The 12,096-nt window shown below is 30.2% G+C and overlaps 2 protein-coding genes across 4 annotated transcripts; both read left to right on the top strand.

The window, feature by feature from the left end:
- The first annotated feature begins 3,189 nt into the window (after positions 1-3,189).
- Tsp97e (Tetraspanin 97E) lies at positions 3,190-5,801 on the top strand. Of its 2 annotated transcripts, XM_070316058.1 has the most exons (7): positions 3,191-3,471; positions 4,172-4,339; positions 4,675-4,773; positions 4,847-4,951; positions 5,014-5,151; positions 5,335-5,462; positions 5,699-5,788. In XM_070316058.1, exons 1-6 carry the CDS (start codon positions 3,412-3,414, stop codon positions 5,407-5,409), a joined length of 645 nt encoding a protein of 214 aa, XP_070172159.1. In that variant the 5' UTR covers positions 3,191-3,411; the 3' UTR covers positions 5,410-5,462; positions 5,699-5,788. The 2 variants fall into 2 exon arrangements, with proteins under 2 accessions (XP_070172158.1, XP_070172159.1); XM_070316057.1 differs by lacking the exon at positions 5,335-5,462 and having other exon boundaries at positions 3,190-3,471; positions 5,699-5,801.
- Positions 5,802-6,075: 274 nt separating this feature from the next.
- LOC138944958 (cyclin-dependent kinase 2) lies at positions 6,076-12,039 on the top strand. Of its 2 annotated transcripts, none has more exons than XM_070316056.1 (5): positions 6,076-6,169; positions 10,885-11,080; positions 11,169-11,441; positions 11,519-11,722; positions 11,806-12,039. In XM_070316056.1, the coding sequence occupies exons 1-5, from the start codon at positions 6,087-6,089 to the stop codon at positions 11,914-11,916; spliced, it is 867 nt and encodes a 288-aa protein (XP_070172157.1). In that variant the 5' UTR covers positions 6,076-6,086; the 3' UTR covers positions 11,917-12,039. The 2 variants fall into 2 exon arrangements, with proteins under 2 accessions (XP_070172157.1, XP_070172156.1); XM_070316055.1 differs by lacking the exon at positions 6,076-6,169 and adding an exon at positions 8,798-9,327.
- The last annotated feature ends 57 nt before the right edge of the window (positions 12,040-12,096 follow it).

Here is a 12,096-nt window from a genome sequence, read left to right as displayed (position 1 = left end):
TCAGATGGAATGAATCGTATTTGTGACGCTGTAGATTTTATATGTTACTTTATCAGTGCTTTCGTTATCAGCAATTCGTGCCAAATCTATCGTTGTCCCCACTTTTATGAGGGTCTTTACCTGTCACTACTGTTAATTCTGTAGAGGAAGGATAGAATAAATATCAAGTTATTTTTTTTTATACCACTTGTGCAAGCACTGTTATGTGTTTTTGGTTATTTGAAAAAAAAAAAATGTTAATTTAATTAACAGAAAGGCATAATAAAGGCTTTCTAAATGAGGCAACACACGTATTCTGAAGAAGCACAGTATTACAGATATTATTTATTTTATCTTTCATAATAAGTATTATAAATATTATTTATTTTAATACACACACTTTATCGTAGTATCCATAATTATTACGTAATTAATATAAAATACTTCACCGCATTAAAGTATTTCATTAATTGTATTAATAATTGTAGATGAAAGTTTATGGAATCTGGAAATAGGATTATCACGCTTTTGTTTCCTGCTACATAATATAATAGGATTAATATCTTATGTTAATTAAAGAGAAAATCCTACACACTCATGGTGTTACTTATAAACAATGGCTTTTCATTACAAGCCGCTGATTAATAATAACAAACATGCAACAACATTATATGCGTCTTGGTTTAGTAATTAATCACTTTAGTATTGCAACTGTGATATAACAGTCTCTTTGGGACTGTTGTCAATATGACTGTTGTCAATGGATGACAGTAGCGGAGAACAATCGAAACATATAGAAATATAATTATTATTTTTGCAACGCACGCACGCACGCGCATACACACACACATTAACGCACAATTGCTGTCGACATATTATTTATTGTATATAAACGGAGAATAAAGTCTCTCTTGACAACGATTTGTGTATTTCAAATTATAAAAAGTAAAATCATTATAAATAAAAAATCTCTTTTACGATAATTATCTATATCACTTATTAAGTACATTGTAAAAAAATTTATGTAAAGTAAAATTACATAGACAATAAATGTAATTCTGTAATATCTTTTTTACAATGTTAAGAGATTTATAATGATGTACTATAATGATGTGATAATGATAAAATATGATTTGTATAATAAAATATACGATTTATATAATAAAAAACTTTTAAATAAATTGGTAGAGCAATAGATATACTTTCATGACAATGAATGATGTTTGTAAACTTTCTTTTTGAATCTGTTCTCTTGGTTACATTTAAATCAGATATATGTATAACAATCGTTATCGTGTCTCGAAATTTTGATAGCTTATCGCAAACATGTCTTGCGCATCCAATACACATTTGCATTCGTACATAGAAATGTTGTTTATGTAATTTGTATAAATGGAAAATTAAGTGTCTCTCTCGACAACTATTTGTGATATTACAAATTATAATATATAAAAATACTGGATATCTTGCATTGAATTTATAAAGTAACATCGTCAAAGCGTGCCATGACGTAATCGTCATTTTTTATTTTCTTAAAAATATTTTATTATCATTTTTTCATAGTTTTTTTTTATTTTATTCAAATAAATTGTTATATAATTATAATAAAATCGTATGATTTGCATTGCTGTTAAAGTCGTTATAAAATCATTAAAAGTTCTTGTGTGATAATTTTCTAAATCACTTGATTATAGGAAGGTCTTAATGATGCGCATAAAGCATAATAAAATTTCTTTGTAAATTATTAGAAAGCAATAAACTTTCATCAATAATCATTGATGTTTGTAAACTTTCTTTTACAGTATCTATTCTCCATCTTTAAATAACACATACACGACAATCTTTATCGTTTCGAAATCTTATCGCAAACGTGTACATATTATGCGCATCCTTTTGCAAACCTGGCGTATCACAAATTTTTGCGAAAACATGCATGCATCATCCGTTATAATTAGCTTGTAGAAAATACATTGCGCGTTTTCGCAATCTAGGCATTGTTAAACGTAAAAATTTTATGGTTGATTAACAGTATATTTCAGAAATTTTTACGTTATAAAATAATAACTTATATATTATATCAGAAAATAGATTTGAAAATTAAATATCGTAAAAATAATATATATATATATATATATATATATATATATATATATATATAAAATAATAGAATAAAAATTAATAATGGAATAAAAATTATATTTTATATACATATAACCAAATTTTTATATAGTTTATATTTTTATTTTGTAATAATTATGCTGAAAACTATTTTTACGATTATTTAAAGAGAACGTTAATTAATTATTACTTATAAATATTGAGATTAATAAATAAAATTAAGAAGTCATATACTTCAATAACTAGTCGATTATTGTTATAATTTTAGACAAATTTTAAGTATATAAATTTGGTTAAAAAATAACAATAGATATCACACACATAAACAAATGTTCTAATGTAATTTTTTATGTTAATAAAATGTATTGAACTAGAATTTCCAAACAAAATGTAAAAATTGCAAATAGCTGCATGGCTGGAAACTGCATTTCAATATAGAATATGTTTACGCGTTATCTACATTCACGTCGTTAACGTTTAATCCACTCGAGTGCTGATGTGACACATTTACGACGTAAACGTTTGTCACTATGGTAAAATTTCGTGAGAAATAAATACGAGTATTTCATCAAAGAGATTGTATTCGTTTAATGAGAAACAAAACGAGACAAAAGTTGTTTTCCCATTTTCTTTATTGCATTCCCTTTTAATAGAAAATTAAATGGCAATATAAATTGATAAATAAATTAATAAACTAATTATTATTGCCTATAATGATTTAAAGATAAGGAAGAGAAATTTAATCTAATTTTTTTGCTTTTTCAAAGATATCAAAATTGAGATACAAATCGTAGATTAATAATGCAAACGTTTACATAAATATAAATGTTTTCCCGGTCAGCGTCAACGCTTGAAGCAGATTTTGGTCAATTACATCTTTTATCGACGATTTTATTATCATGGATAGATACTAAAATCATTTCCGCGTGTCTTTGGAATGCAAATCAGAATTAATCGATGTTGTGTATCGATTTTAATTGTTGGCTTCCGCGAGCATGCCATGCGTACTTACTGACGTTTGTGTTTCGCGCGTGATAGTCGCAAATCTATCGAGCGCATCGATCGTCGCCATCCGCCATCGCGCTGGGCGCTGGGTTCGGGCAGTCGCGAATCGTCTGCCATCGCGGTGACGTCGGTGTGCGTGTGAGATTGAAATTAAAGTGCGAATTTATTAATCGTGATTGCGTAGCACGTTATTCCTTCGTGTCGACGAGACTTTCGAGAGTCTCGTGCGTTGTGAATCGAGCCCGCGACGCGAATCGATCGCGGCTGCAGGGATTCGACGAGAACAGCGAAGAACGGGCGCAGCCGAAGATGTGCGGCGGCTTTACGTGCTCCAAAAATGCTCTGACAGCACTCAACATTCTCTACATCGTAAGTAGATGCATCCTTTGCTTTAAGTACTCTCCGTGATTTACTCCTCCTCCTCCTCCTCCTTCTCCTCCTCCTAGTCGTCGTTCATTTGATCGCGCGTTTCTCGCTTCTCACTTTAATTTTTACAGGAAAGAATTTATATATATTTACGCGTTGCATAATTTATCGATTAATTTTGGGTGCACATTTACCGATTAAAAAGATGTTTCTATTTGTAAATTACAATCTTAACTCATACTATATATATATGTGTGTGTGTGTGTGTGTGTGTGTGTGTGTGTGTGTGTGTGTGTGTGTGTGTGTGTGTGCGTGTGTGTGATCTATGAATCTATGTGGTATGCATAAAGATAGAAAAAGTTGATTTAATTATATTAATGTTTAAATTGTGTGACACTTTTTTTTGTCATTGATTATTAGATAATTGTATTAAAAATTATTAATACGAATGTCGCAGTATTCGTAGAACTATGGATTTCTTTTATCAAATATGTTACCGTTACATTAATGTACATAAGTAATTTCAAATGACGATATGACAGATTATGAGATAATCTGCAACAGAAAATTAGTATTCAAATTATGCACAAGTCTAATGTGTCAGTTTAAGATTATTTAGCATTTATCATAAACAATGAATCATTTTTATATCATATTCTAGGATCATGACGGAAATTTTATCAATGACTATCTTTTCTTACAGGTTGTTGCCTTTATATTAATAGGAGTTGCCGTATATGGGAGGGCATCCGCCTTAGTTACAAACCTTCCTATTATTGGTGGCATTTTAGCATGCGGAGTGATCCTGTTTCTTATTTCCATTTTGGGCCTGATTGGTGCTGTTAAACACCATCAGGTTTTATTGTTCTTTGTATCCTTATCAACTTGTAATTTGATCTTATTTAGATTCATAAGACAAGCATCAGTCTCCTTACTTTATTTATCTTTGTAGTTATGTCATTATCATATATCTAGTATTTGTAAAAAAAAAAAAATATTTGTTTAGTATATATTTTATCTTCTATAAAATATTTTAAAACTTTATAGTTACATCTCTATGTATTATTATTATTAATAATGTCTAACATATTTTATATAATTTTTTATTGAATAACAATATTGAATAATATATTCTCTATTTCTCTTCTCTCTCTCTCTCACTCAATAAAAAAAATGGATGTACAATTCCTTAATTAGAATTTATAGTACATGCTTATATTATTCCTTTTGTTCCTGATTCAATTCAGCATCGCCTGCGCTTGCCTTGCTGTCAACACTAAACAGCAAGAACAACTTGCTGAACAGGTAATCGTCGCACTCAAAAGGCATCGTAATTACATTATTCTAGAGATAAATATAATTTAATAATTATTTCTAGGGCTGGACACATGTTGAATTTGATTTAAAGAAAAAAGTTCAAACCACTTTTAATTGTTGCGGATTTAATGATACCAGTGAAGATATATCTTGTGATGATGTCAACGTAAGTACTTTGAAATAAATATGATATTTATTTAATAATCTAAACATTGTAATCTTTTACAGAAGGTTTGCTGTCAATCAATTGATACCAATTTAATGTCTTGTCCACCTTGTCCAACATGTATGCACAAACTGCAATCTACCATTGACTATGCGTTTAAATTGTGCGGTAGCATAGGATTATTCTTTAGCTTTACGGAGGTAAGATTTTACAAACAATGTCATTATTTTTCATGTACATATGTATTGCATTATTATTCAGAACACATGTTACACAGAATATGATTTATTTAACATTTGGGAGTTTACCTAACTATAAGTGCTTTGATTGCAATGAAAATTCTCATTTTGTTAATGCAATATAACATGTGTGCCCAATTACAGTTTGTTGGTGTATGGTTGACCGTGAGATACAGGAACCAGAAAGATCCACGAGCTAATCCTAGTGCTTTCCTCTAGTCTAACATCATCGCCATGTCCTCTGTCACTTCATATGATCCTCCTAACAGATGGTGGGTGGTTTCATAATGTTGGTTGTGGTCTTTTAATTTTTCTTTAGCATTATAATTTTATCGATTCAAATATTCATATGACAATATTTATTCATAATATTCTAAAAAATCTATAAATTACATGTATATAATATGCAAAGAAAGAGGGATCTCTTGATAAATTTGGATTATATATTTTCTATTGTATTTTATGCGCGCGAATTTTCTCTGGACTTTATAAACTTAAACTTTTTCAGGTAATTGCAGCTTTTTTGGCAAGACGTTACCGTAATCAATTAGATCCACAAGAAAAAGCTGCAAGAGCTACTTTTCCGCGGCATAATTATTTATATTGATTCGACGATACATTTGAAAAAAATTAATAATCTTTCTTTAATCTTCCTTTTTATTCATATTATTTCACATTACTCTTGTCGAGTATAAAGAGGACAAAAAAAAATTAAAAATTAATTTCATTTTTGATTGCCCGTTTATGTTACACAACATATTTTCCAACGGCTTAAATTTTACTTTTTAATATTGAGATATCTATATAGATATGTATAATGCTCAACAGAAATAATAGCTGGTTTTTTAACTGGGCAATCATAGATTTCAGAATGAGTTAGACGAATAATAACAAAAATGTGTGCTCTAGTCATTCTGATTGTTAGAACATTCATAACAAGCCTCAATGCGCCTTGTAGTCTACAGATGGAAAACATTATGTAAGTATATTTCTATTAAATTTTGTTGCATTGAGTTTTCAACAACAGATAGAATGGAAGTCGGTAATGAAAATCTAGAATACTATCTCATAATTATGCTGTTCGTAATTATGCTAGTTCAAAATAAATCGGATATATTATAATATATTTAAAATTATCCTAAAAATATACGGATTGAGAAAAATGTTATGAAATATGCAAATTAATTTTTTTTATATTTTTTTATGGAAGAGTGTAGATAATCATGATAACAGCATAGATGATATAACATCCGCGATCGTATCATAATCATATTTTTCTCTCCTATACATATATATGTATATGAAAATAACATCATATATTACATATTATATACGTAATTATTCAATAATATTTAGAAATTTATATATCTTCCGAACAAAAAAAAAAGAATTCTGTCATGTCCTCTTTGAGTACACTTTTAATTTTATAATATTTTTATGTCTGAGAAGATTATTTTTTATATTTCAAATTTTCAATAATCTAATAATAAAGTATCCTCTGTTATATTGAAAAGTTTTAATCCAAATAATCAAAAAAAATTGTAATTATACTCTTACAAAATTCATATCTCATTCGGATGAAACTTGACTTATCTTTAGCAAGCATTGCAAATCTTTGGAAGTTTAATAATCGTTCTTATTTCTTATGCTTTTATACATATATTTGTACATATGGATATTGTCGAAAATATATTACTTAAAATATAAATCGCATATATGTATATGTATATTAATAAATTATAGCTTACTAAAATACTGTCGATAGTATAAGACTTGTCACATATATTTCAAGTTTCATCCACTGAAAATATTTAATACAAGTGCTTTGCTTGAGTAGAAATGCTACTCTGTTTGTGCATCTTAATAAAACTTATGCATAATATATGCTAAATATTACATATCCTAAATAGCCTGGTGGGAAGTTATTGACGAACTTTATAATAGTCTCACTTTTTCTCGCATAATGCAGAATTCTTAATCCAAAACTTTTAAGCTTTCGCAGTTGTAAAAGAAGATATTTAAATCATTGTATCGAAAAATAATATTTATTATGGAAAATGTCTTTTGAAAATAATATAAAATAATATCCTTCCAGGTTTTTTCGGACAATTTGCATAATAAAATCGTAAATCTCTCTCTTTATGAGGAAGGTGAATTTAATATGCATGAAAATAATACACGTTTATATCGTGCCCATTCTAGACATTAGAAAATATAGCATATTTTCTATCCAACCCCATTACGTAAGATGAGATGAATCTCGCTGTAGTTTTGTCTTTATCCAAGAGGCTATTAAAATAACAGTCATCACTATTCAATAGCGAATTGAAAAATCGTTGTTATATGTTGTTATGTTTATTTAAAATTTTAAGAATATAATTAAATCAAATATTGTAAAAATATAATTAAATATAAACAGATTTTATAGAATTCGTTATTGAATAATAAAAGTATAGTTTAACGTGACGTACACGTTTGAAGATTCTTTTAATATTTAGAAAGTATTGTTTCTCGACAATTTTTTTTATGTATCGTTTTTTTAATGAATGTTTGAATCTGCGCAAATTTTTAGAGTGGCAGTTATGTCTCACGAATTGTAGAGAGTAATTTGTGGATATATCTTCCGACAAGCGTAAAAATAAAATCTTGCGAACATTCCAATTTTTACGCGCCTCCGCCCGGTTTCGGTAGAAACGTGCATATATTTTATATGTACGGAATAGGGCTCGTGTTGTACACGCGAGATATGTACGGTAGCGTAATTCCTATATATACATAAATTTCGTATCATAATCACGTTATATATATATATATATATATATTCGTAATTAGATTTAAATGATTAAGCAACGTATAACTCTAAGAACAATCGAGAGGAATTCGACGAAAATCGATATGAGAATGATTCGCAACAGAAAAATGATGTTAGAGACATAATTATATTATCTATGTGTAATGCATTTCCTGAAATCAAAATCTGATATGTGCGAAAGGATTTAAATACCGACAATCTGAAAAGTGTGATGAAAATCATGTACATGTTGGTGATCAATGGAAATCATATTTGAATTATACTCGACTTATCTCCTTACATAAAAAAAGTTTTGATCCCAAATATCCTTTTAGAGTTACATACGTGGAAATTCGAGATGTTGCAAACACATGCGTTCTACTCAGAATGTGAAACAAATGGAACTTTGATTGTAGCTTTCAAAGTTCATACATAAAATATATTTCAATAGAAGACAGATATAGTATCAAATGTTAAGCGCGTACGAAGTTAAAAGAAAATTTTGATTGTAAAATAAGATAAAAATATATATGCTCCATTGCATTTGTGACACTAACAGAATATCAAACAGACTAAGTAATTGAGTCAATTGTTAGAACTTTCCACGTATAATGATTGTGATAAATAAATAAAAGACGTCGATCTCTTAGATGTATGTTTTATTCAATGTTGCGTGAAAATATTTTTCTTTTGATGCATAATTCTTGAAATTTTTTTGAAAAATTATGAAACATAAATATATATATATATATTTAATTTTTTTACGATTTATTTTTGCAATCAATAATAAAAATTATTTATATTTATCGTAAGATATGTAAAAATAAAAATACACGTACACTAGAGTTCATTCACCCGGTTACGTTGTCGATTATTTAAGGCAGGTTAACGACCATCGATCTCGAGCAGTCAACATCCATCGATTCGTGCTATCGATTCTCTTTCTCCATCCCTCCTAAAAAATAAAAATGGCTACCATCACCATACCGCATTCGGATTGTGCGTAGTACGTCTCCCGCCGTGTTGATAAACAAGCGCGATAAAACGACTTCGTCGACGAGGAGGGTTGTGGTTAATCATCTTCGAGATCCCGTATCTATCTGAGAGTAGAGAGGCACATCAACGACGGCGTCGACGACGGAATTGTTAAGGGAAGGCGCGACGGCCCTGGCCGGAGAGGAGCAGCGTCCACGAGCTCGCGACGCGGACGAGCGCGGCAACGGTGAGGTTATGGACAACTTCGTGAAGATCGAGAAGATAGGGGAGGGAACGTATGGAGTTGTCTATAAGGCCAGGGACAAGCTCACCGGGAAGCTGGTGGCGCTAAAAAAGATTCGACTAGAGACGTACGTCGTTTTACGCATCTATCCCGCTTCCCTCATCTCGTTAGGATGTCACTACGTATTTTTAAACATGCCAGGGTGAATCGTGAATTCTGACTCTGACAAATGAAATTCCGCGAACATTTTCTTGGGAAAACGTTTGGGTCAGAGACGCATCTCTTCGAAATTTTTTAATAAATCTTTTTGTTACAATAATCCTGTTATAAATGTGTTTTGTTAGAAATTTGGCAGAATACTTTTCGATAAAGGAACGTGTACATATAAGCATCACAGTGAGAAATTGTTTAGTTAATTGTCAAATTTCTCAAGAAATTTGCTGTATTATACCCTTAATGATCTTCTTGTCATTGATTGTGAATAGAGGAATAATGTACACAAAGTACTTTTTCTCCTTATACCTTTAATGAAGAGTAATTAACTTGTTTAATTTAATTATTAATTTATTGTACTTGCTTGTTTTGAAGGAAAGCACATGTTTCTTCTTTTTATAATATTTTTTTAATTTATTTATATCCAGACTCACATATAGCATTTGATCATTAAGAGCTTTCATTAATCAAGCGCAGAATTTCCATAGCAACTATTAATATCTGCTGTTTTTGATGCTTGATAACATTTTAATAAAAAGTACACACTTTACATTCTTAACTTAAATATAAGTTATATATAAAAACATCAATTTCTAGGATTGTAAACATAAGGATATTTGAAAATTATTTTAACAAGAAATCTTCTTTGCCAAATTTTGGAAAATTTGTATCATTGTATCTTTTTGTGCGTGTATACATATATACATATATAAGCGGGCTATAATATTAATTATCTCTAACTTATAGATAAACCCATAAGCACGTTTCAATACTCTAATTTTAAATATTTGATAATGTATCCCCACAAATTTTAATAGCCAATTTTTCGATAAGATATAAATGTTGATTAACTTAATTGATATGGTAAAATTAATTTCGGTCTTTACCTATATATGTTGAAAATTATCAGTTTGCAGAACTGCAATATCAGCTGGGCTTTTTGCTTGTGCACACTGCTAACAAATTGCTAACAACCTGCATATTGGGGTCAGCTGAATCTGCGGGGGCCACGTTACACTAATTTTCGTAGCACCACATTATTCAGCTTGTCCCATTATGCTATGCTCGCCTGGTTTTTTATTTGGTATTTTTTATGTAATACACTATGTAATTTTATAATAATTTAATAAGACATGTTTTTCTTATTAGAATTATTTTTGGGATAAAAATATATATATATATATATATATTTCTTACAATCTCACTAGAGATAACAGTTTTCCTTGGAAAGGTTTAACAGAAATTAACAGAATTGCTTTTATGTTGTTATACAATATGTGTTTTCCACTTTGATGTTCTAAATATTGTGTTTATTGTAAATGTTTATAATCAATTCGTGAGTATAAATGATTTGAATGAGAAATATCAATACTAAAAAAAAAAAAAAAAAATCTATAAACATATTTTTTAGCATTTTAAAATCAGATATAGTCATGCACATTTTTGTTTAATTAGTGTTGCTTTAAATCAGGGAAAGAGAAGGCGTCCCGTCTACCGCTATACGAGAGATATCGTTATTGAAAGACCTCGCACATCCGAACATCATACAATTGTTCGATGTCGTAGACGGTAACAACCATCTGTACCTCGTTTTTGAATTTCTGCAGCAGGATTTGAAAAAGTTGCTAGACTCTGTTAAAGGAGGTTTAGAACCAGCGCTCGTCAAGGTATCGAATCGGGGATACATACACATTTATAAATTCGAGTAATACGTGTGCATTTTAAGACATGTTGGTTTTGCATTGTGTGTTACAGAGTTATCTCTACCAATTATTGAAAGCAATTTCGTTTTGTCACCTCCGTTGTATATTGCACAGAGATTTAAAACCGCAGAATCTATTGATAGACCGAGAAGGTCATATAAAACTGGCCGATTTCGGATTAGCCAGAATGATCGGAGTTCCCGTGCGAACTTATACGCACGAGGTTGTCACGCTTTGGTATCGGGCACCGGAAGTGCTTTTAGGAACCAAATTGTACACTTGCGCGCTGGATATATGGAGTCTTGGCTGTATATTCGCGGAAATGGTACGTGAAAACTGCGCGAAAGCACGTTATATCGCGTATATAATCATAATTTTTACGAGACAATACGATCTTTATAGGCAACTAGGAGAGCTTTATTTCCCGGTGACTCCGAGATAGATCAATTGTTTAGGATATTTCGCATGCTCGGTACGCCAGACGAAACAATCTGGCCAGGAGTGACTCAGCTTCCGGATTACACATCCAGATTTCCGAGATGGGATGCGAATAATTTAGGCGACGTTTTACCCACTTTCGATGATGATGCCAAAGATTTAATTTCAGTAAGGATAGAGGAAAAGCTTTTCGCGGAGGCGCTCGTTGGGATTTATACGCATATATGCATGTTTTTTTTTTATGTTTGTAGAAAATGCTGATATACGATCCTAATCAAAGGATAACGGCAAGAAAAGGATTGAGTCATCCTTATTTCGTTGGAGTTAAATTAATTCCACCTCCACTGCCAAAGAAAAACTGACATAGGTTTATGACCAACTGACGTGTACTGTATTTACATAGGTTTTTATATAAAACTCGATTAAAAAAACGCAAAATAATTTTGCAAAGAGATAACTTTGTACTGCAAGTGTGTTCAATTATATATGAAACGATATAGTTTAAATATATATATATATATATATATATATATATATATATA

Source organism: Polyergus mexicanus, unplaced genomic scaffold, assembly GCF_030449975.1.
Source record: "Polyergus mexicanus isolate NDT 795.1 unplaced genomic scaffold, iyPolMexi1.0 SCAF_3, whole genome shotgun sequence".
In the NCBI taxonomy this organism is placed as follows: domain Eukaryota; kingdom Metazoa; phylum Arthropoda; class Insecta; order Hymenoptera; family Formicidae; genus Polyergus; species Polyergus mexicanus.
Note: the sequence above shows the minus strand (reverse complement) of the source record. Positions and strands in the feature narration are given on the sequence as shown.

Coding starts and splice junctions, on each gene's coding strand:
- Tsp97e (XM_070316057.1), top strand. CDS start 3,412: ATGTGCGGCGGCTTTACGTGCTCCAAAAATGCTCTGACAGCACTCAAC. Junction 3,472..4,171: donor CACTCAACATTCTCTACATC/GTAAGTAGATGC, acceptor CTTTTCTTACAG/GTTGTTGCCTTTATATTAAT. Junction 4,774..4,846: donor AAGAACAACTTGCTGAACAG/GTAATCGTCGCA, acceptor AATTATTTCTAG/GGCTGGACACATGTTGAATT.
- LOC138944958 (XM_070316055.1), top strand. CDS start 9,212: ATGGACAACTTCGTGAAGATCGAGAAGATAGGGGAGGGAACGTATGGA. Junction 9,328..10,884: donor AAAAAGATTCGACTAGAGAC/GTACGTCGTTTT, acceptor GCTTTAAATCAG/GGAAAGAGAAGGCGTCCCGT. Junction 11,081..11,168: donor TAGAACCAGCGCTCGTCAAG/GTATCGAATCGG, acceptor TGTGTGTTACAG/AGTTATCTCTACCAATTATT.